The 25274-nt window shown below is 33.7% G+C and overlaps 3 protein-coding genes across 8 annotated transcripts; 2 read left to right on the top strand and 1 right to left on the bottom strand.

Moving 5' to 3' along the window:
- Positions 1-3423: 3423 nt before the first annotated feature.
- Positions 3424-10541, bottom strand: LOC7496231 (exosome complex exonuclease RRP46 homolog). Its single transcript, XM_024603100.2, is given in 10 exon segments — positions 3424-3896; positions 7755-7887; positions 8265-8332; positions 8419-8491; positions 8972-8992; positions 9284-9384; positions 9764-9832; positions 9835-9852; positions 9855-9875; positions 9975-10541. Coding segments are annotated over 10 exon segments (726 nt in total). The 5' UTR covers positions 10081-10541; the 3' UTR covers positions 3424-3780.
- A 3223-nt stretch (positions 10542-13764) lies between these two features.
- On the top strand, positions 13765-18097 carry LOC7462304 (probable glycosyltransferase At5g03795). Of its 3 annotated transcripts, none has more exons than XM_024602720.2 (5): positions 13765-13924; positions 15025-16048; positions 16147-16277; positions 16471-16819; positions 17124-18097. In XM_024602720.2, exons 2-5 carry the CDS (start codon positions 15083-15085, stop codon positions 17793-17795), a joined length of 2118 nt encoding a protein of 705 aa, XP_024458488.1. In that variant the 5' UTR covers positions 13765-13924; positions 15025-15082; the 3' UTR covers positions 17796-18097. The 3 variants fall into 3 exon arrangements, with proteins under 3 accessions (XP_024458488.1, XP_024458489.1, XP_002309547.2); XM_024602721.2 differs by lacking the exon at positions 13765-13924 and adding an exon at positions 14099-14290 and having other exon boundaries at positions 15006-16048; XM_002309511.4 differs by lacking the exon at positions 13765-13924 and adding an exon at positions 14100-14290.
- A 2135-nt stretch (positions 18098-20232) lies between these two features.
- Positions 20233-24469, top strand: LOC7462303 (probable glycosyltransferase At5g03795). 4 transcript variants are annotated; one of them, XM_024604622.2, is made up of 5 exons: positions 20233-20537; positions 21512-22400; positions 22492-22622; positions 23079-23427; positions 23764-24469. In XM_024604622.2, the coding sequence occupies exons 2-5, from the start codon at positions 21525-21527 to the stop codon at positions 24427-24429; spliced, it is 2022 nt and encodes a 673-aa protein (XP_024460390.2). In that variant the 5' UTR covers positions 20233-20537; positions 21512-21524; the 3' UTR covers positions 24430-24469. The 4 variants fall into 4 exon arrangements, with proteins under 4 accessions (XP_024460390.2, XP_024460388.2, XP_024460387.2 ...); XM_024604620.2 differs by having other exon boundaries at positions 21509-22400; XM_024604619.2 differs by having other exon boundaries at positions 21403-22400.
- The last annotated feature ends 805 nt before the right edge of the window (positions 24470-25274 follow it).

Raw genomic sequence — 25274 nt, 5'->3', positions numbered from 1 at the left:
AATTGAATCCAGGAAGAAACTCAAAAACATAATCCAATACACAATCAAATGAACAAGTGTTGCCTTGCGTTGGCTGGCACGATAGGGTTTCGGAAATCAGAAGTACTCTTCGTGGGAAGATTTATTTGTTTTTTTAGAACAAAAGTCTTCGTAGGATGTTAATTCTTTTGCAAAGGTGACTCCAATTCCACAACATCACTTTAGGATGGGACATGGGAACAGGGAAACGACTAATTTTTAGATTTTATTTTTATTTTTGTGTTTTAAAAATATTTTAAAAAAAATTTAAAATTTTTTTCTCTGTTTTTAGATTTATATTTTTTTCATATCGTTTTAATATATTAATATCAAAAACAATTTTAAAAAAATAAAAATATTATTTTGATATATTTTTAAATAAAAATTAATTAAAAAAAAATACCACTGCACAGCAAACTCACGCTGTTCTCCTTTTGGAAAATTATCACCTTTCTTAAGGTGGGTGCTGACTAACTCTCTATTAATGCTGAACAAAAAGATCTTTCTATGTATAATTCTTTTCAAATCCCGAGAACAAAATGGCCATGCTTTGCTTGCACTTCTTGTCTAACTCTCTCTAGCCCTCACTCCTCCAAAGCGACAACGAATTATCAGTTTTCCACTCTAAAGCAGCAGACCTCTATTTTGGATTATTTTTTCTTTTCTTTTTGATAGCAACACCAATCCTAATCACAGAATTATGGGCGGACAGCACGAAATTAGCAGTTTGACTGGTATCTTAGTGTAAGATTTTTTTTATTAAAAAAAACCTTTCAGATTTTATTTATTTATTCCTAACATCAATACAATAAATTAAATCATCAAAAAATTCTAAAAAAAATATTAATTTAATATTTTTAATGTCAAATGCACTTATAAAATGTATCTAAAATTAAAAGCTATCACATTCTCAAACACTCACTTAATAATTTTCGAGAGAATAACTCCTAGTTTGATAGTTATTATCAGTTGTTAAATAAGAATTAATTTCAGTGAGGTTACTTTGAAAACTTAGACTTAGAGAGTGTTTATTAGTGTAGTAACGATTGTTTTTCAAAGTGTTTTTCGTTTGAAAAAACATCAAAATAATATTTTTTTTATTTTTTAAAATTCAATTTTGGCATTAACACATCAAAACGATTCAAAAACACACAAAAAAAAATTTGAAGAAAAAAAATCAAATTTTAATAAAAAAACAGGTTGAAACTCAATATCAAACACCCCCTTGTACTTCATATTAAGCACTATATTAAGTATTTTTAAAATTATTGGTCGTTGTCGAAACTACCAAAATTAATTTTGACTTTTCTCTCTTTTTAAAGACTTGATTTTTTGTAGCACAGTAGAGAAACTCATGTAGAACCCAATGAAAATTATTCTAATTCTTATTACAAAAAACTAAAATAAAGACTGAGATTAATAAGAAAACTTAAAGAAAATTAAAATTCTAAAAAGATAATGTAAAAGATAATTCAATGTTTAGATGCTCGGTTCAAAGAGAATGTACATTCAACGAATTAGATTGACCATTGAAGTAAATTAAAAAAAATTTAATTCAAGAAAATACTAAAATTCATTTAATTAAGCAAGGAAGATTGAAAAATATTAAATTAATTAAAAAAAATCCCTAATTAATTCCTTAACATCAATCAAATTAAAGATTGAAAAACAATTTTTATATTTGATGACGAAAGCTTTAAGAACGAAAAAACGATCAAGTATTCCAAGCTATTATTAAAAAGCTTAACGATTTTTTCTTGTCTTATTCTTTTAAGCTAAAAGTTAAATTAACCAAATTCATTTATTTTTCTTCCTTCTTGATTTAAGTCAACAATTACGATTGAAAATTCACAAAAAAAAAAGCATGTCTACCACAAAAACCATTCAAAAAGCTTGAATGCAAAACGGTAGTTTACATACCAAATTCAAGCAAAACAAGTACTTGAATGTCCATAAATAAATTTAGAAATATCTCTTCTCACAATCTAAAACAATAATGGAACAAAACTTCTCTAAACCAAAAGTCAAAGTTTAGTTCATAGCTGTTGGAAAATTGAAAAACAAAGAAGAAATGAATGTTGCCTCTCTCTCGTTTCATTCGTGTTTTGCTCTATTTATTCTCTCTCTTAGTTGTCGAGTTTCTTTAAGATTCTTAGACTAATTAGGAGTCCTTATACTACTTAATTCCTTCCTTGTTTATCTGGTTTTTAAAGTTGGTTAAATCCATCAGAATTTGTGTTGAAAATGAACTCTGCTACAGTCACAACTCTGTTGTAATTCCAACTTTGCTGCAATTTAGACTTTTTTTTCTAACTTGATTTCCTACACTGCCTGACCATCTCAACTTTATCATTTCATTTATGGCATGTTAGAGGCTTGATTTGTATCTTTTTTGGATCCTAAAACTCATCATTTCTATATCAGACTCTGTTGTAATTCCAACTTTACTGCAATTTAGACTTTTTTTCTAACTTGGTTTCCTACACTGCCTGACCATCTCAACTTTATCATTGCATTCATGGCATGTTAGAGGCTTGATTTGCATCTTTTTTGGATCCTAAAACTCATCATTTCTATATCAGACTCTCAGTCTTTAGTGGGATGCTCGATACCTAAAACAAAAAATATTCGCGTCAATAACAAATATTTTACAAAGTCCTTAAACTTTGTCGATTCTTCTACAATAATCTCTAATATGCTTATTTATGCTTAAAACATAGTAGAAAAAACATATCATAAGAGGAATAAAAATATATTTATTTTATGCTTATCAATTATCTAATATAATTTAGTGTATTTTAAAAATAGTAAAAAAAGTTAATCAAATTGAAAAAATAAGAAAAAGAATCTTGATCTATTTTTATTTCATGGTTAATTGATAGTTTTAATCCAAGTAATATTTGTCAAAGTTGAAAAATATAAGTACAAACATTATTAAGAGAGGATTAAATAAGAGTTAAATAAAATGAAGGAAGGATTTTAGAAATAAGTTAAATAAAATATAAGAAAAATTAAATGTGGTAGCAAAAGATTTATTTTTTTAAATTATAAAATCATTCAAGAGAATAAATGAAATATGAAATAATAGTAGTAACTTTTCTAATGAAAAAATAAATATGACTCTCTAATTCCATTGAATTTGTTTTTTCATCGGGATCAGTCACGTAAAAAGTTAAAAACTACAATTTTTTGTACCGTTCTATCTACAGTTTATTGTTTGATCCTTTTAAACAAAACTTATTTATTTTTCATCCTTAAGAAGACACATAATCTACGAATATTATACCTTTTGTATAGTATTAAAACATATTGTATTTTATTAATAATAATATGGTTGTATTAGGATTGTTATAAGATAAATGCCAAGACTACAAATAACTAACTTAACATCATTATACTAAAAAGTGAAAAAATCGAAATCTCCGAGGAATAAATATATGCTTTCCCAGGGGAAAAAAAAAAGCTCAGTATCTTTAATGTATAAATCCCACGAATAAACAAGTTAAATTATAAGGGAAAACAAGTTGCCTATAAACAAAAGACACTGAACCTTTTGTTTTGATAGAAGCAAGTATTCCTAAAAAACTAGGTTAGAATTCAAGAAGACTGAAAAACGCACAACACAAACATTACAGTGTATTTCGTGTCAGGTGTATACTTGTTGAGTTCAGCTGCCAGTATTCCTCGCATGGAGTTGAAACAAGGATAGCTAATCTTTGAACGAACTGGGGACAGTATGGAGTATTTCCAGCATATTTGAAATCATGCAGCTTTAGATGAGTCGCTTGAGAGTTGTGATTGCAAGCTCTTTCTAAGAAAATCAGACAATTTTGCACTGGCTGCACGCCCTCGTTCTACATATTTGAGATATTCTTCCACTACGGTACACATTCAAATGGAATAGCATTAGAACAGATCAGATGTCAAAAGCATAAGATTCACAGGGAAAAAATTGTAGTTTGACAAGTCAAGGACCAAAGTGTAATAAAGACACTACAGGAATTACGTGCGAATATATTAATTTAGAAGCCAATAATAATCATCCTTGTGACTTTGAAAATTATAACATAAGCAGAAAATGGAGCAGGACGGTCTTAATTACTAATATGTTTGGGAGATAACAATCAGCAATCGTTATTCAATTTTTCGCCAAGTGATTAGGTTTATGAAGTCCTAAGTGAGCTCCGATCCTAGGCCAATATAAGGGGAGGAATAAGCGCGTCGAAACTTTACGAGAAAATGCACAATGCAAGCTTCGACCTATTTTCATTTAGGAGAAGAAAAAAACAAAAATGTTTCTGAAGAAAGAGTATGCATATCTTCCTTAAGCAGGACCGCAGGTCATAATCATCTGAATTACAATAACAACCTCCAAACTATTTGATATCTCCTTGAAAATTTTAAAAGCTGATAAACGTAAATTTAATGGGATATAAAAAACCCTCAAAAGACTGCATTCAATGTACCTGGATTCACCGACTCAATGGGCTTCCTTCCTAGGATGAACCCGACTCCATGGCTCGTTTTATGAAGCTCGTTTGAGCCTATTTTTTTTTACCTTTAATTTGTTTCAACAATCTTTTTAAGCCCAACTCTCACTTGAAAATTTTTCCAAAACCCTACACGGGTATTTCAGTATTTTATACTAACCCAAAACATATCATTTTAAATACAATACAACTTAAAATATCACAAGAATAAAATTACTCTTCAACCCCTCCTGTTCATAAAAAGACAGACTCATGGGCCATAAATAAATCATAAATCCTTCAAATTCAAAGTTCACAATTTCTTTATTCTTAACACTTTCAGCATATATATTTTCAGAGTCTATATTTCTAAAATATCATTGCACTTTCTCTCTTTACAAAATTACTGATTTAAGGATCGGAGAGACCCCACATCCATTAAAGAGGACTTTTGCATATACCAGCTCTCAATCACCTTAGCTTACCAAACACTACCTGCTACCAGCTACCAACCACCTAGGCTTTCCATATCAAACCACCAAACACCTTGGTTATGGGAAATGGATCAGATTGCTTGAACTAAGAGATTAACAGATTATCCAATATATCAACTTTATCGCTAAGCATCTTGGATTTTAGGACTCATCAATTGACGTTGTTTTTGGAAAATTGATAAAAAAACCATCAGTTTTTAAAACTTGTTTTTAACACTTCTATACCATTCCTTAGCACACAACCAAGACATATCTGGGTCAAGATGCAAGACAAATCTACTCGTTACCACAAATACTTCTACCTAACTGGACCCTCAACAACTCACAAATTAAGTGTACCTCCTCATTTAGACCGCATTGGCAACCCACGAGAAAAATCAGATCTTGTCACTCTAACAAGTCTTGATACCCTTAGCAACACAACACCCTGATGCTACGGCCATTGGCCGTACTAGGCACCTGTAGATGATTACATAACCTAGAAAAGACTAAACAAAATGACAATCCTGAGAGTTCCTCAAGGGATCACTCACACCATTACAATATTCATGTACAGAGCTGGTACTCTAAACGTCCTCCCCTTAACTACTGTGAGATGGACATCAATTACCGTAACCGTCATTCCATACCAAACTCCTTGAACTCCCAAGATCCTAACAAATAAAGGACTAAGAGACGCTTTGTACATGAGTATACCTAAGAGAATGACTACATCCCCCATCAGTGGAGGGGTTCTCCTTTATCCAAACAAGCATTGAACACTTGGCTCTCTAAGGAGTACATTTCCAAAAAAATGAGTCTAGACAACTATGATGGCCTATGGCCTGCCCAACCCGAGAAAGCATGTACAAAATATTCACAGTAGTTAAGAGTTGGTCATTCAAGATAGTGACTCAACGTGCAAAATCATTCCCACAACTTTTTAGAGGTCTGCGTCTGCATGGTACAATAATTTGTAGTCAAGATCCATTGAAAGGTTTAGTGATATTTGCGTTAAGCTAGTGGCACGCTCCAACATAAGCACATCCCCCAAGAAAAGCTCCACAGAGCTATTTGGTGTCACACAGCAAAAGGACAAGTCTACATAGGCATATTTAAAGAGGTTCAATGAGAAGATGCTTAATATGAAAGAATTGCTTAAGCTAGTAGCCTTAGAGACCTTGGTAAGAGAGGTAAATGAACATGCTCTCTGGAGAAAACTTTATGTCTTACCAGACAAAAACTTACTCAAGATGAAACAGACCATGAAAAATCATATACGGGTGGAAAAGACTAGTTTGCTACAACATGGGCCTTCTTGTTTTTACAAGACCAACCAACATGAAGGACCTTCCAAGTGAAATAATTCTACTATTAGAAATGAAAGCTCGAGGAAGAACCACGAGAGATCAACTCACGGTCATTTGATGTATCCCAAGGATTTATAACCCCTTTGAATCAAAATATGATCACTCATTCAAAGTTACTTGGGCAGTCAAAGCAAACATCTTGGCTCCACCTCCAAAACATGTCTCTCCCAATAACATCCCCTATATTTATCACTCAAATTACCTTAGGATGCATAATCCTTAATAGAAATGTAAGTTTATTTTTGAAATAAAAATAATGTATCTCTAACATACATTTTCTAATTACAGATCTCTGGTGGGGGCTTTCAGCCACTCTCTTTGAAGGGAATTGACTTAGTCTCTCTAGGGCAAAAGCCTTACAATCTTTAAGAGATGGGTATGGGTATGATGTTTAAGGGTCTCTCACCAACTCATTATGGATTGATCTCGGATCCTCGATTCTCAAGTGCAATCTCGGATTGATATATTCTCCAGGTGATGCCTAAGGGTCTCTCACCAATACACTAAGGGTTGATCTCGAATCTCGTATTCTCCAGTGCAGTCTCGAACTGACACATTCTCTAATTGATGCCTAAAGACCTCTCACCAACTCGTCAGGAATTGATCTTGGATCCTCCATTCTCTAGTATAATATCGAACTGACACATTCTCTAGGTGATGCCTAAAGACCTCTCACTAATTCATCACGGATTGATCTTGGATCTCCAACCTCTAATGCAATCCCGACTCCATGGTCTCTCTCTAAAGGAGGAACCTGACTCAATGGACTTGCCCTAGGGGAGAAGCCTAATTCCATTGGCTTGCCCTAGGAAGCGTGTTTGGGCCTATTTTGTTTACCTCTAATAGGCTCATGCAACTTGTCCGAGCCCAACTCTTGGAAATTTTTCTAATACCTTACGTGGGTACCTCAGTATTTTATATTGATCCAATATATATTATTTTGAATAAAATACAACTTAAAATATCACAAATGGTGAAATTACTTTTCGGCCCCTCCTCTCCACAAAAGAACAAGACTCATGAGCTATAAATACACCATGAATTCTTCAAACTGAAGGTTCACAATCTCTTAATTCTCAACACTTTCAGCATACATATTTTCATAGTCTATCTCTTTAAAATATCATTGCACTTTTTCTCTTTACAAAATTACTGAATTAAGCATAAGAGAGTCTCTACATCCATAAAAAAGAACCTTATTCATGTATCAGCTACCAGCTATCTTGGCTTACCAAGCACCACCTCCTACTAGCTACCAACCACATGGGCTTTCCATATCACAAGGATTTGACATCTCTTAGATGAGGTAAAAGCAGGATGTGAGGGTAGTGATAACAAGGTGATCTTCAGCTGGCTAACTCCCCCAGGTAAAACATATTCAACAATATTATATATGCTAGTATCACATGATTAAGTTAGTGTACCTGGCATTACACCATGGGTGACAGAGGTGATGATTCCATGTTCCGTGGATTCACCTTCCACAAGTGATGATCCTTCTAGTATAACTGAGAGAACAGAGTTTGGGAAGACTAAATATGCAAATCCCTTCATTTTCTGCATAATATATATATATATATATATATATATATATATATATATATATAAAATAAGTGTAAGCAAGAGGAGTTTGGGAATAAAAACCATGCGCAGAATAATTGTATCTCCATCATGTGCAAAGCTTTCACTCCAAATAGGCAGTCCGCGCTAAGTCTGTTGCTTATAAGTTTGAAACCTAAACTGAAATACAAATTAAATGCTTGTACAGAAACTAATGCAGAACTACAGTTTTTTCTTTGCTTTTCCCCTTTATTCCAAAACATTTCCATCCTAGATGGATGAACTTCAAATAACACAACTTAGTATTAAAACATATCAGGATAACTACATTTACTATGGAAAATTAAGATCATGAATGAATTTATTATACTAACCTGCTCTTCCAACTTGGTAGGATCCAATATAACATATCCAACATCAGCCAAACAACAACATATTGCAACTGCAGAAGGCACTATGGCATCAGTCACCCAAATGTTAAATTAGTATACACTAAAAAAAGATGATTATCAATCAAGTTTTAATTACCCGCAAGATGCTTCATAGGAATTCTAGCATCTACAAGGGCAGCACATGCTGCATTTATGGCACAGACTAGAAGCTACACGGATTTCAGTCAAGAAAATAGCAATCATATCAAATTGTTCAAACCAAGGATAGGGAGAGCGCCTGCTTAGATCCAACAAATGCATATTGCATAGTTGTTAAAAGAGTCTACAAATTGTTTTCCTATATCCCAAAAAGGAATGATTTCATCATCTGAAAGTGTCTTCATGGAGAAAAAAATACCCTAGTTGCAAATATATTGGATTTATGAGCCATGAGAACTGATCAACAGAATGCACATTGTAAAATAAACTCACTTCACATGCAAAGGACAAGATGTAATAGTACAAGGATTCTAGCCAATGAAGAACCTTTTTCTTTTCATATGATCATTTAATGAAAGAAACACAATCAACCTCGTTTTATCTTATTGAAATTTTCTATATGGGATGAGCAATCTCCCCCTTTATTTGAGTGAGACCATGATCCCTGTTCTAGACCTACATCGTATAGAAAGCACAAGTAAATAGGATACAGCGCCATCATCATTCACAAACTGCACAAGAAAGATAAGTACTCCATTATTGTGATGTATGAAACTGATTTGTATAACATAGAAGACACGTACACATGCAGGCACGCACACATTCACTCAAAATTATTATCTAGGCATAAAATCTAGATAAATTCCAGATGAAATATATTTGCATATAATCTTCATTTATTAAACGTTTTCGGTGCTAAGATCACATAACTATGCAGCATTAACAACATAAAAATAACTAAAACATAATCACTAAGCTCCTGCCATATATAAAATGTTTAACCCATGCACCAACCCACCGACCTGAACTATAATTGATGTTGTGGTGTTTGGGTTGAGAGTCAAAATGCAGATACTTTGCAAAGTCCTCTTCAATATCATCTCATATTCCCTTTCCAGTTTTCCTATATAATTGGTAATTTTAGGCAGCAGTAGTAAAAAAAAAAAAAAAATCAAATGAGCCACAGTTTAGCCCAAAAAATACAATTGAAACAAAAATGATTAAATCCAAACGACATAGCAAAGCAAGCCGCAATTGAAATGCTTTGCCAATACAAAAAATAAAGCAACGATGTTTCAGAATTCAATTGAATTCACTCTGTTTCATAAGGTATAAGATACTAATATCAAAATTTCCATCCAAAATTCTTCCTATTTTACTCTATTCAAGAATAAATCCCATGTACATGTCAGCACACAACATTCAATATCCCATGACAAATTTTAACCCCCCCCCCCCCCCCCCCTCCCCCGGGAGAAAAAAAAAGAGGCCAAAAAACTAGCCAATTTGTCCTGTTTTAGGCTTCCAAATAACTTCAACACAAGCCTTCTCAGGGTTCTCATTCTTCTTTTTCCAGCTTTAGGTCCATAACAGCAGCTAAAACCTTTGTATCTCCTAAATAAAATCAACCCAAAAAAAAACAGTAAATATATTCGATACCCACTTCACAATTCTCCACTCCAAAAGCAAAAAATATTTAAAGAAAGGAGGTACCTTGAGACCAACTAGCAGAGCCATGGGCACGGTGAAGTACATTGTGAGAGCAAGAGAGAGGTCTTAACTGGCTTGGTGAACGACCATCATCTCTGTCAATCTCCATAATTTAATTCACTCTCAGTCTCTCACAAAAAAACCAATCACAAAGTTCCCTTTTTTTTATTACAGAATATTGAAAAAATAAAATAAAAGGATTGAAACTTTTTAACAGTAAGCGAGTGTATAAATGAGAAAACAGGATTTTAATTTGAAGATTGCAAACAATGATGCAGAATTGGGGAATTAGGGTTTAACAATTTGGGTTTTGGAAGTTTTCGGCTAGATTGGTATGATGGTGGATCTTAATTGGGGTTTGAAGAGAGGTCCACTGGACAGGTAGACGGCCCGAGTTTCTTTTTGAAGATTTTGATTTTTTTTCCTTTTCTTTTTAAGAAACAAGATTTTTTTTTCTGTGTTAAAGATTTGATATTGAATGGTAAACAGTGACCGTTCACACAACTTTGAGTTGTGTACGGAGACACCCACGTTATTGACTGATACAGAGAGGAATGGGTTATTTTTCAGAGAAAACTGTTACCGGAGAGTTGTACTATTTCTATAAATTTTAGATTTAGTGAAGGTTTATATAATTATTAATTTTATAATTTATAGAATTTAGTCAAAATACATGTAAGTTGATACGGATATCCATGTTAATAAAAACAAATACAAAATATTTTTTTTAATTATAAATGATATATATATAGAAAAGATTTTGAGTAAACTTAATTCGAAAATATCTTAATTATTATAAAAAATAATAAATTAATTTGATTACCGATCAACTCAGAGTTTGGTCTTTCACTTTGTTTGCAAGATTAAATTGTTGGATGGCTACCAATTAAAATTTTTAAAACCCTTCATAAATAAAAGTTTTTGGAATAAAAAATTTTAAGAAATAAAAAGAATTAACAATGGTTTTAAATTTACAAGCACAATCGACCAAAAGTACTGAATCAAAATTCTACAGCCCATTCAATCATTTTCTTTTCTTTTCAAGGCGATAATGGAGATAAACGAACCTGCCAAATAAACAACGAGTGCATGAATGAGCAACTTCCCTTGTTGTTCTATCCGAAAAGGGCTGACCTTGCGAAGTTTTATAGTTTAGTAAGAAAAATATAAAAATTAAATAACCTTTTTAAAAATATTTTAAAACTCAAGGTCCAAACTTACATCACGAACCATTTATATATATATATATATATATATATATATATATATATATATATATATATATAAAAGAGTAAAAGGGCATGATTAGAAACCGGTCCCCATGCTCCCTAAGTCCCAGAAAAAAGAGAAGCATTACTGAATTATTAGGTGAGGCTCCTGCCGCTAAAGGCCATCGCTTGACGCCAAATTAGGAGGCACGTCTGGCACGTGTTTAGCATGGCTGGCCAAAAAAACACTGCTTCTGCTGGTTATGGAAAACACTGTATGTGTCTTTGGATTCACTCTCTGGAAAGAGACGTGGGAGCTACTTTCTCATTAGGGCTCAGGCAAGCCAGCTCAGCATCAATCTTATGCCAAATTTCTTTCGACCAACAAGTTAACTTCGTCAGTCCACCAACATTTTTCTTCTAGATAATATTTTTATTTCAAAATAAAAATCATCAGTTCGATGATATTTTCTTTAAAATAATATTTTAGTAAAACTCATTAGTCTCATAGCAATTTTCTTGCAAGAAAATCAACATCCCAGTGACATATTTCCTTTCAAAAAAGTATTTTCAAGGAAACCTATCAATCAGATGATGTTATTTTTTTTAAAATAACATTTCGGTAAATCTCACTAGTTTAGGTCATGTTTGTTTCCTGAAAAGTTGTTTTTAAAAAACCACTTTCCAAATTTTTCCATGTTTGTTTGCCATTAGAAAAGTTAATCAATGAAAAACACTTTCCGGTCAACGAGAAACACTTTCTGGTCAACGGAAAACACTTTTCAGTCAAAGAAAAATTTGGCTTGGTTTTCAGGAAAGTGGTTTTCTTTTTTGCTGTGTTTGTTTTCCGGAAAGTGGTTTCCGGAAAATCACTTTCTAAACTTTTCTGTGTTTGTTTGTCGTTAGGAAAATTGGTCAACGGAAAACACTTTCCAGTCAAAGGAAAATTTGGCTTGGTTTTCAGAAAAGTGTTTTTCTGGAAAATTTGGGCAGAAAACACTTTCCGGAAGTTGTGAAAAATTTAGAAATGTCATTATTTGCTGATTATATCAAATTTGATCCTTAAACTTTTGATTGCTATATATATTTTGTTTTGAATATTTATTTTTTAATTTCATCTCTTAAAATTTAATTTTTATATTAACTTTGGTCCTTATTTTTATAATTGCTATTTGCTTTTTCCTTATTATTTTTTTATTGAAATTTTTTATCTATCAAATTTGGTCCTCATTCTTTTGATTGTTACTTATTTTATTTGAAATAATTTATGAAATGTTGATTATTATTATTTTAATTTCTTCATCTTTTATTTTTTTAAAATTTTTTAGATTTGATCTCTATTATTTTGATTATTATTTATTTTATTTGAAATAATTTATGAAATTATATTTTTTTTCAATTTCGTTCTCATTCAACTATTTAATTTGTAAGATTTGTTCCTTATTATTTTAATAAACTTGAGAAAAATAAAATATTAATAAGTTATTTTCCAGCTCATTTTCCATGACATAACCAAACACTGGAAACTGTTTTCCAACTTATTTTTCATTACACTACCAAACATCAGAAAGTAATTCACTTTCCTAGAATTCATTTTTTAAAAAGAAACTACTTTCCAATAAATAAACGGGGCTAATTTTCTTTAAAGAAGAACATCAATCCAATGGTAGATTTTCTTTCAAGAAAACATTTTCAAGCGAAGCCCATCAATGTGATGATAAATTTTCTTTAAAATAATTAACAATTTTCTTTCAATAAGCTCATCAATTCAGTAGCAAATTTTCTTTTAAAAAAACATTTCAAAGCAAAGCTCATCAACCCGATGACAATATTTTCTTCCGAAAGCATTTTTATTTCAAGTTAGGTTTATCGATTCGATGATAATTTTTTTTTGAATATTATTTTTATTTCAAATTAATCAGACAATTTTCTTTCAAAAAAACATTTTTGTTCGATAACAATTTTCTTTAAGTAAAGCCCAACAATTCGTTGTCAATTTTCTTTTAAATGACATGTTTCATTCATGAATAATCACATATATTCTAAAATCAAACCAACCATTTAAGATTAATATATTTTGTTTCTGTTTTTATTTACCATTGGTGTATCTTATTTTATATATAAAAATACTTGACCTACCTCATGATTAGTCTATTAACAATACATCAATTTAATCAAAACTAGAAGATTTATTAACCCATGTTTGTTTTATTATATCTAAATGCTAAAATTATATAAAAAATAAAATATTAATTGGAAAAATATTATAAAAAATGTTTATAAAATAACTTATATAACTCAGATTTAAAAGTCTCACCCTCTCAACAAAAACAAGAGACTCGAAGTTTAACCTTGCGTTAAAGATGAATGTTATTACTCGGTTTTAAAATTCTATAGACAAACCTTTTTAATTCTATAGACAAAACTTTTAGTAGCCCATCCAAATTCTTTAAAGTAATTTTATTCGGTTTAAAAAAAAAACTATAAAGGGTTTCGTCTTTTTTATAATAAAAAACATAAACAAACAGACAAAAAGGAAAATGAACATGATACGAAACAAAGTCATCAATCATCATCGACAAACTAAAATTCTAACATGTGACCACTAATTCTCAGTTAGCCTCGCTCGAAATCCTGTCCGCTGAAACGCGCGTGGACTCATGCAAAAACCTGCAAGAACAAACAAAGTCAGCCCTGTGGTAGCAGCCCAGAGAAAGAGAAGGAAAACAACAGAAGAAAAACCAGGTAAAAATACTTTCACTCTGCTATTCATCGCCACACCAATCTTATTTTATTACTTATCCAGTTCCAATCATCAAACCATAATTATTGTTTAAATAATAGTAAGAAACTGTACTGGTTGTTAGCTGGGAAAACAAAATAATACTTAAGCAAGGAATATAAGAAAGGACAAGAAAGAAACTTGGAATCTGAATTATTGTTTTAACAACTGGCTTTATTTACCCTCCAACAAAAATAACTTGTTAGACTGATTGGGACAGAAAACAAAGAAAAGACTTCTCCTTTCTTCCGCTACTTTCTTTTCCCTTTGTAAGCAGAGAGCTAGCATGTATTGCTGAAGAAGCAACCAAGTCTCTGCCAATGTTTCTGGTAAATTTTAGGAGTTATAGTGATTTTGAATGCTGGTTTTGACTTCTTCTTGTTAGGAAAGAAAGAAAGAGATACGTGTAGCCATTGGTGATTAAATTGATTTTCCTTTTTAGTGTATATATTGCATGTTGGTTTTGTTTTGCTTTGGCGATTATGATGTTTCCTAGGGAAATTTTCTTTCTTTCTGGGATTTGTGTGAAGTCAAAGAGTGTTGGATCATGCTTGTTTGGAAGGGAAGAGAAGTATTAATCATTAGTGTGTGCTTTATTGGGGGATTTTGTTTTTTCTTTCTCTTTTTTCCAGGAATTGGGATTTACTTCTTTTTTAGTATTTTATCACTTGGTATTTTGTTCTTGTCTCTACAGGCTTTGTCTTTTGTAAAATGCGTTTAGCCTTTTTAATTCTGTTTTTTCTTGTGGAAATTGGTTACATTAAATATAGATTGTCCAGCTTATTAACTTTTAGTTAATGTTTTAATTTAATTTTTGAGTCTGTGCTCATTGTTGATAAACCTGTGTGATTTGCTTGTTGCTTCAGCTTATTTCTTTGTGCATTATCGTAGTTGAACTATCTTCAATTTATGCTAACAATCCAGCTGCCTTTCAATCACATTTATCACAATAGATTTGAGTACTAGCTGTATTTGAGGAGTTAGTGTTTAGGATTTAAGTTCATCTATGTTTGTAAAATGTACTTCATCTTTATTGAAGTGAAGGATTGGAAATGATATGCAGGGCGCAGGGATAATATTTGTATTGAAAGGCAGCTGAATTTCAATAGAGTAGTTTTCCAATGGGCAATGAATTTCGATATCCCTTTACAATCGAAATCTGGAAATTGCTATGGTTTATAGGACTGGCAGTAGCTGTGGTTTTAACATTCCAACATTTTGAATTGCCTTACGGCAATATTATATCATCTTTGTCTTCTGCTCGGAAAGATCTAGGAGCAGGAAATAGTAACTTGTTAACTCATGCTGCCTCATCAACACCAGAGATGGTTAGTAACACAACTCAATCAAATGGTTTGAATACCACTGCTATCTCCCCTGACAGAGCTCAAGAGACTGACAATAGTCATGGAACAGAAACCCCTGCAAATGTAAATAATGACGTTGTACCAGAAAGAAGCAGAGGCTTGAATGAGTCTTCTCTAATAGATAGCCGTGGAAAGGAGTCTTCACCAGAGCAGTTGGTAGATACCAATACGAACTCCACCTCATATGTACATAATGGTGTTGTATCAGAAGGAATCAGTGGCTTGAACAAGTCCTCTGGAATAGACAACCATGGAAAGGAGTCTAAACCTGAACAGTTGGTAATGGAACCTGTCAACAGTTTGGGTAATGGATCTGCTCCACAAGAGACTGAAAGAAGCCTTTCTCGAGAAGACGTCACCTCCATATCAGAAAATATAGGAGCCTCGGATGCTAGAATTGCACCCATTGCGCCAGAATTGCTGCCAGTGGATTCGCCACCTAATATAACACTCCAAATGAATGCAGAGCCTAGCACTATAGCTCATATTGTTCCTATTGAGTCTAATACATCTAAGGTGGATAAAGATGCAGCACCCAGTTTAGAGAATGATGGGAAAACAGGGGACCAGAAGAAAGATCTTACTCTATTGCACAATAACCCTTCTGTGACTTCTTTTCCAGAGGTGAAGAAAGAACCTCAGACACCATCCCTGGAAGTGGTTTCAATTTCTGAGATGAAAAATTTGCAGCTTCAAAGATGGTCTTCTCCCAATTCAAGAGTATGTATAAACTTCTGCTACTCTGAATTGTGTCACGGATTAACTTTTATGAGGCAGTTGCATAAACTTTTCTGTTCTTTGTACCAATTTGTTTGTAGAGACCACGATGGCCTTCAGTAGTTGACCAAGAACTGCTAAATGCAAAATCACAGATTCAGAATGCACCTATTGTAGAGAATGATCCGGTGCTCTATGCTCCTCTATATTGGAATATCTCCATGTTCAAAAAGTAAGCTTATTAAAATTTGAAACTTTCCCTTCTGCTTTAAACACACGTTCACATGCAATTTGTTCAATTGCTTAAAGATACATGCAAGAGTAGGCTAGCTGCTTATGCATGATAATAGAATTAAGTGTAGCTGAAGCAAAAGCATTCAAGAGAAGAGAATTATATAGTAAAAGTTTGCAATATCTGACTGCAGGAGCTATGAATTAATGGAGGACATCCTGAAAGTGTATATTTACAAGGAAGGAGAAATGCCTATATTCCATCAGCCCCTGCTCAATGGGATATATGCTTCTGAGGGATGGTTCATGAAATTGCTAGAGGGTAACAAAAAATTTGTTACAAAAGACTCCAAAAAAGCCCACCTGTTTTACTTACCTTTCAGTTCTCGATACTTGGAGATAAGATTGTACGTTCCTAATTCACACAGTCATAAGAACCTCATAGAATATCTGAAGAAATACTTGGATATGATCTCGGAAAAATATCCTTTTTGGAACAGAACTCAAGGTGCAGATCATTTTCTTGCTGCTTGCCATGACTGGGTATGCTCTTCTTGATTCCTTTAGATTTACAATTTTACATTTGAATGAATTTTGGGACTTTTTGAGTCTTCCAACATTTGGAGCAATTCATCTCCTTCTGTGTTATGTCTGGTAATTTGTTTTGTTTATTATATTTTCTTACTTGGATTTTTTTTTCTCATTATTTCTGGTGTTTGTGATGTTATAGTGTATTTATATCTTAAATACTGGATATGCTAGTTGAAAATCTCTGTGTAGAAAACTGAAATGATTTTCAGTTTTTAGCAAATCCTAATTACATCAACATTGTTGTCTTTTTTCTCAGGCACCGTCTGAAACAAGACAACATATGGCCAATTGCATCAGGGCCCTTTGCAATTCTGATGCTAAAGAAGATTTCGTTTATGGAAAAGATGCTTCTCTTCCTGAGACATACGTGCTCACCCAAGAGAATCCTCTAAGAGATCTTGGAGGCAACCGTGCTTCCAAGAGATCAATCTTGGCTTTCTTTGCAGGTAGCATGCATGGCTATCTACGGCCAATTCTGTTACAGCACTGGGAAAATAAAGATCCTGACATGAAAATATTTGGTAGATTGCCTAAGGTAAAGGGCAGAGGCAAAATGAACTACGCTCGGTACATGAAGAGCAGCAAGTACTGTATCTGTGCAAAAGGTTACGAAGTCAATAGTCCGCGAGTTGTAGAGGCTATTTTCTATGAGTGTGTTCCAGTGATTATATCTGACAATTTTGTGCCTCCATTTTTGGAGGTTTTGAACTGGGAATCCTTTGCTGTTTTTGTCTTGGAGAAGGACATTCCGAACTTGAAGAAAATACTCCTTTCAATCCCGGCGAAGAAGTATCGAAGAATGCAGATGAGGGTCAAAAGGGTACAACAGCATTTTCTTTGGCATGCTAGACCTGTGAAGTATGATGTGTTTCATATGATACTCCACTCAATCTGGTACAACAGAGTTTTCCAGATGCAGCCAAGATAACACATAAAAAAAGAAGGCAGATATAGATGTTCTTCTCATTGGAAGTAGTCTGAAAAAAAAACCCTTGTGGAGAAAGTGAAAACTGGTTTGCCTGGACAGGTGGAAATAGATGCATTTTGATCTTTCATTGTTATTAAATTTGTTTTTTTCTATAGATATACTTTGGCAAAATAAAGTTGGTTTGCTGTATTTACCTCACCTTTCCTTTGTTGTAAAGGGTTCTTCAAATTCACTCACTTGAATATGTATCTGATCTTCCATTGACATCTGATAATTCCACAGTCCGAATTCCTTTTGCTCAATGTGCTTTCTACTTTTGAAATAAAACAAGCAAATGATGGTGAGAAGAGAGTGGGTAGATGGTGATAAATATGTGTTAGTGTTATGCAATGCAAAGATCGTAAAATTATTTCGTCAAATAGTAATGGGTGGTGTCGCACATCCCTGCGCGGCGTCTCTAGATGATTTTCGTTCGTTTGCTTGTTCTAGGAATTGCCACCTAGTATTTGATTCAGGGTTACTAGGAAACCCTGATGTACTGGTCTTTGTCAGAGATTCACGGATAAGGGACTGATTGTGGTTAGGGAAGGTATTAGCACCCCTAGCGCACCCTACCTAAGGTAAGCTGCTTCGTGATTTGATGTAATTTAAAAGGTTTTGAAAGTTGTCCTGCCAATGATTTCGTAAGAAAAAAAAAAGTTTTTCTCGGTAAGGAGATCCTTATCTTACCGGGTAAAGAAAACTTAATTGCTCTAGCATCAATAAAAACAAAATAAACTTTTCTATTTAATATCAAGAATGCATCTTACGTATAAGATTATAATTCCCGATACCAAAAGAAAAATATTTTTGATATTTTTTTGAAATATGAACCAAATTCAATGCAAATTAAAACATTTAATTTTTTTTCTTTTTTTTTTAATTTCTTTTTTTTCTTTTTAGTTTTATCATAAACAACACATACATAAAAAAATAATAACAAAACACGCACTCAAACACTTTCCTTTTACTATGTTTAAACACACACCTATTACATGTTTACAAATCAATCAAAATTCAAAATAAACCAAACAACACATTAAACAATTTTAAATTTACAAAATGAACCCTAAAAAATCAGGAACAGTGTCGGGAAGCCCTCTGAAACTGCAGAAATAGTAGCAGCGCGTTGCTCCATGCGCCACCGCCACTAGCAGCACGTGGGCTCACGCACTGCCGCAAGAGAATCCAAGAAACTAGGGGGATCTGGAACGACTTCCTCCCCTCTTCACTTTCCTGCCGGCGGTGAGGATCCTCGTCACCTGCAAAAGGATCAAAACACATGCGCAAGTTGATTTTAATTTTTCTTTCTTTTTCAGATCTGCTTCAGTCTTCTCCTTTTTTCAGATCTGTTTCACCGCATATCTTTCTTTGGTTTACGTCTTCTTCTCCTTCGCTTCAGGTGGCCGGTGGTATGACCAAAGGGTTCCTGGCGACTGGGTTTCTGTCGCGTCGGTGCAGATAGATGGGGACGGGCTCGGTTCTGTCGGGTGAAGGAGAGCGAGGTGGAATATCGTCTGATTGAAGGGTGAGCGGCGACTGCTGTGCGTGTGCTGTTGGAGAAGGGTTGTTGCTGTGTTCGGCTATGAGAGGAGAGGCCGGCTGGCTTGAAAGAGATGGGTTTTTAGGGTTAGGGTTTTTTGTGTTGTCTTCAAATGTGCAAAATTGCCCCCTCTCCTTTATGTGTGTTGTGGAGACCAGTATTTATAGGTAAAAATATTGCTAGGTTTCCGAACTTGGTCCCTCAACTTCTTTCTGTTTTTGTAAATTTGATTTTTCTTATTTTTTGGATTTTTCTTATCAACATCGACTCGAATGAGGAAAATCGGTGATTTTTAAAAATAACGTGTTAAAAGTCGAACGCGTTCCAAAGATCTTTAAAAATTTAAATTTTTTTGAGACGATGCTGAAAAATGCTAAAAACGATGCAAATGTATTAAAAAATATATTTTTTAGATTTTCATTGTTTTTCACTATTTTTGAATTTTTCTAAAAATTTATCAAAACATAAATCAAAAATTAGTTATCAACATGTGGGATCACACGTCAATGATAACTTCTACCTATCTCCATAATTTTTTATTATGTTTTGGATTTGATCAAACCAATTGTTGGATTTAATATCTTGATGACACCAGTCATCTTTGATAACTTTCAAGCAAATTCGTTCTAAAAAATAGCTTGTTTATATTATCTTCCATGAGTAAATTTGGAATTTAAAATGTTAAATATTGAATTAATCAATATAAAATGTTATATGCATGTTCTATATAGTTAGTTTATTAAATCCAAGGTTGATTAATATATGATTAATCCATACCAGAATTCTAACAAAACTCCAAAAGCCTTTCCTTTAACCTTCTCAAGTATTATTCTTTTATTCTTAGCTCATAAATATTAAAAAATAAAAAATAAAAGATCATCTCCATCCTTAAAACTTTGGTCTTGGTATTCCAATAACCTCGTTCCTCTTCTGTCAAGATGTATTTCTTGATTTTCTATGCGTTTCTTGAGAAACAGAATCTAAGCGAAAACGCTGATGGCCCCACCTAGCAAAGTATAGCATGGCATAACAGCAAATGCCTATGTCATTCTTTCCCACTAACTCAAAAGCCACAACTTGTGCCTTAAAAGACTCAAAATCACCATCACCATTGACTGACCGAGTCAGCTTCCGGTGATCTCGTCCTTCTTCTTGTTCATGTACGTCTGATATCTTCAAATCTGCATATTCCCTTTTGTGTATGGATTTAATATGTCGGCTAATTTCTTTAACATGATCTGTTGGAATTAGACAATGCCTTTTCATTTCACCTTTTGGATGTTGTCGGTGGCACCTCATTTTTTTTTTCTTCTTTCTTTGTTGGAATTCTTCTTCTTCTGATGTATTTATTTTCTATTACTTTTCCTCTGCTGATGATGTCCTGTGTTGGTTTGGTTGCTAGTTACATGATTTAGATTTGTGTTTCTCATTTACTTCAGTTTGTTTCACTGCTGTAAACTTCATGAAGTTGACAGTATTGATGGAAGATATGCAAGTAGTTTTATCTCAAGTGCAATGCTAGATTCAGTTTGCTTGCCATGTCTTGGTGATGACTGATGGCGTGATTCCACCAGATATAATTAATAAAGTTCTGGGAATATTGCATATATTTCTGAAGATCTAGTTATAGTGTTCTGTCTTTTTTTTTGGAATTATTTCATTTTGAGCTTTTGAAAGGGAAAAATTATCTAGGGATCAGTAATTTGCATCTTATTAGAATAATGTATTCAAACTTTGGCGTGCTAGGTTTTCTGGGAGGCTATGGCGATTTATTTGAATATTGAATTCAAATAAATGTAGTAGAAAGAAAAACTAAAAAAAAAAAAAAGACGAAGTAGTGCTTAGGATAAATGGCGATTATGTGGTGTTATGCATATAAGAGGACTTGGAGTCTTATCTGTGGAAAATCTTTTAGCTTAATTTCAAATTATAAATTTAGGTTCTAGCTCATCATATCATATTTTTCAATATCAATGCCAAGACGTTTTTGCTTTGGCTCTAAGATTGGCATTTATTTTCTGACAGAGTTGGCATTTGGTATAGTGTTTACAATTTTCGTACTACTGCTAAATTTTTGGAGCTTCTGCGGTGCTGACAGAACTTATTTTGGTGACCCTTTTGTTTGGATCAGAAGTCCTTTAAGGTTCATGGATCAAGGATATCAGCTTTTGTGCCTTGCGAAAGCAAGGAGATTGCTTTTTCTAGTGGGAGCAACAGTTGCTATAGTTATAGTGGTTCAATATCTTGAATTTCCATCTAGTAGAGTTTTAGTCTCTCTTTTCTCTGCCGTCAACACTAGAAGCTTCATGTCCAGAAATTCATCGACAGGTTCGGAAGCGCTAGGTAACATGACACTTTCAAATGGTTTAAACACAACTAACACAGGTATACTTCATGAGACAACAGATAGTGATGAAGCCTCAGATGACAAGAAAGAAACAGCCGAAGTTAGCAAATCAGAAGAAAAGGAAGGAAGTCCAAACAATAGTAATGGATCGGAAAGGAAAAGAGGCTCAAGTGAGAGTTTTGGGTTAGTTTCAAATGAAACTACATCAGATGATCTGGCAAACCAAGACAAAAATTCCACATTAAATACAATTAATGGCTCAGAAGAAGAGAAGGCTATGGCACCTGATGCTTCCTATATAAATGTTGATAAAGACATTGCTCCAATATCAGGAAGAAACAGAAGCTCGGATGCTGACCCTGGATACCCTTCATCTGCACCACCAATGATGAATACATTCTCTAATAAAACATTTTCAACTGATAAAAATTCGAGTCCCATGATTTTTGAGAGTTCAAACACCTCTTCAATGAGAAAAGATACAGCAGGAGCACTTAAAAGAGATGAGAATTCTGGATTATTGCCAAATAATTATTCCATGTCTACAAGTGGTTCTTTATCATCCAAAGTTACAGCAGCGAAGAGGAAAACATCCAAGAAACCACCATCCAGAGTAATCTCAATACATCAGATGAATGAATTGCTTCGACAGAGTCATGCTTCATCCTCTTCAGTGGTATGTAATAATGTCCAATCCAAATTTTGATCAAGAGACTAAGCTTTATACCAGATTTTTTATTAATACTCCTTCACCATTTTGTTTTCAGAGACCACTGTGGCCTTCAGGAGTTGACCAGGAAATGCTATTTGCAAAATCACAGATTGAGAATGCACCCTTAATAAAGAATGAAACTAGACTTTATGCACCTATATATCGCAATGTTTCCATGTTTAGGAGGTATACTTTTCGTAGATATATTATATGTTGACAGAATTTTCATCCCTCCATTTCTGTGATTGTTTTTACCAGAAATGAACATCATACATTTTGAATTCCATGCCATGCTAGTGTAGAAAAGCATAAACTGGGGCACTGGGGGAGATGGATAATCATGAACATAGTATATAATGATTTGGAGATCCTCTCAAGGTAGTGGCAGTTTTATGACTTGAGAGCTATGGTGGCATCTTTACCAATAGATGGTAGAAAAGCTGTTGTGTCCTTGTAATCCCATGGAAATCATTCAGCATTGTCTAGAAATGTGTTTCTTTATTAGAAGTTTGCTTATATGAAGAAACTATTTCAACTACTTTCTGGGACTACATTTTTGCAGTGGCGTTTTTATGTTCAAATCACATTAGTTAGTGTTTCTCATAGTATTTGAGGAATTATGATGTCAGTTTTCACTGGCAGGAGTTATGAACTAATGGAGAAGATGCTCAGAGTTTATGTCTACCAGGATGGTGAAAAACCCATCTTCCATCAGCCAATACTTGATGGAATATATGCGTCAGAAGGATGGTTTATGAAGCATATGGAAGCTAATGAAAATTTTGTTACTAAAGACCCTGGAAAAGCTCATTTATTTTACCTTCCTTTCAGCTCACGACTTCTTGAGTTAACACTTTACGTACGACACTCACACAGTCGTACAAACCTTATCGAATACATGAGAAATTATGCAGGTATGATAGCAGCAAAATATCATTTCTGGAACAGAACTGGTGGAGCAGATCATTTTGTTGCCGCGTGCCATGATTGGGTATACTTCTCTGCCTAATTTTATGTCATCTTCTTTTTGGGTTCTCCCTAAGTTTTTTATGTTACATATGTAATGCAGAGTTCATTAAATTTCTTGGCAATTTTTCCTTGCTCCAAAGAGAATTGTCTGAATTCTTGATTTTATGGTTTATTTTGGCAAACCAGCTCTCTTCTATCGAGAAACATTAACAATAACCTAAAGTGATGATACCAAGAATGAAATGAAATGGTTTCTTCCCATGATAAGTGGTGCATGAAACACCCAATTAAATCTTTTTTTTAGCGCTCTGCCTGTGTTCTTGAAAGCGTGAAGTGTAATAAAATGCCATTTTTTCAGGCACCTGCTGAAACTAGGGGGCCTTTGCTCAATTGCATCAGAGCCCTCTGTAATGCTGATATTGAAGTAGGCTTCAGCATTGGGAAAGATGTGTCCCTTCCAGAAACATATGTACGCTCAGCTCAGAATCCTCTCAAAAATTTGGAAGGCAACCCCCCCTCCCAAAGACCTATCCTTGCTTTCTTTGCAGGTAACATGCATGGCTATGTGAGGCCAGTTCTTTTGGATTACTGGGGCAACAAAGATCCTGATATGAAAATATTTGGTCCTATGCCTCATGTCAAGGGTAATACAAACTACATTCAACACATGAAGAGCAGCAAGTTCTGCATTTGTCCGAGAGGTCACGAAGTGAACAGCCCACGAATCGTGGAGGCTATATTCCTCGAGTGTGTTCCAGTAATAATATCTGACAACTTCGTGCCTCCATTTTTCGAGGTTTTAGATTGGGAATCCTTTGCTGTGATAGTCTTGGAGAAAGATATCCCAAATTTGAAGAATATACTCGTTTCAATATCAGAAGAGAAGTATATAGAGATGCACAAGAGAGTGAAGAAGGTACAGCAGCATTTTCTTTGGCATTCTAAGCCTGAGAAGTATGATTTATTTCATATGACTCTCCACTCAGTTTGGTACAATAGAATTTTTCGAATAAGACCTGCTTAAGTCTTGCATGGTAATTAAATAACCTGGAATGGTTTCTCTATTTAGTCTAGCTTGAGGTGATTCAAGCATCTGGTTGTCGGAGCCTAAAATCTATCGCCTTATGCAGCCATACCCCGCTGCTTCTGTGCTTTATACCTCCTCTGATTATACAAGTGTTGTCATCTCTTTCCACATACACAAAACTGCACTTTTCTCAGCATCAGCTCGTACAGTTACAGCCAGTTTTCACTCAGTATTAGAATTTAAGCTTCGAGAACTAAAAAGCTCTGTGATATCACGCTAACCTAACCTAAATGCATAGTTATTCGACTCGGTGAACCGACTCAGAGCCTAGTCTATGTATTGAAATATAAGCTTCAAAACCCCTCTTTTATTAATTCAAGATATGATGGAAATCTCAGTTGTTTAAAAGCAACCCTAAAATATCATCAGCGAACCAAGATGGACCTGGACTGCTGCACGCCGCGCCCTTACCATTGTCACTTCTTCGAAACTTCCTGGTTGTGAGCCGAACGTGTTCTTTTCTTCTCTTCTTTTTTCAATTTTATTACACAACTAATTATTTATTTCAAGCTGGTGCTACACATCCAAAAGGTTTATTTTTTTTAACGTCGACAATATTCTCAAATTTCACAAAACTAAATGTTTTCTCCATCTTATTTTAGATAAATCATCTAATTAATTTAACATTCTAAAAAAGTGATTATTAACTCTCAAACAATGAAAACAAACTGTAAGTAATATATTTAAATACTTTATTATTAATTAACTTTTTTTTCATATGTTATTATAAGGAATTTGAATTTGAAAGTGATTGAAAATTCTTAATAACATGGTTATTAAAC

Source organism: Populus trichocarpa, chromosome 6, assembly GCF_000002775.5.
Source record: "Populus trichocarpa isolate Nisqually-1 chromosome 6, P.trichocarpa_v4.1, whole genome shotgun sequence".
Lineage (NCBI taxonomy): Eukaryota > Viridiplantae > Streptophyta > Magnoliopsida > Malpighiales > Salicaceae > Populus > Populus trichocarpa.
The sequence above is the reverse complement of the archived record's forward strand: the minus strand, read 5'-3'. Positions and strand labels throughout refer to the sequence as shown.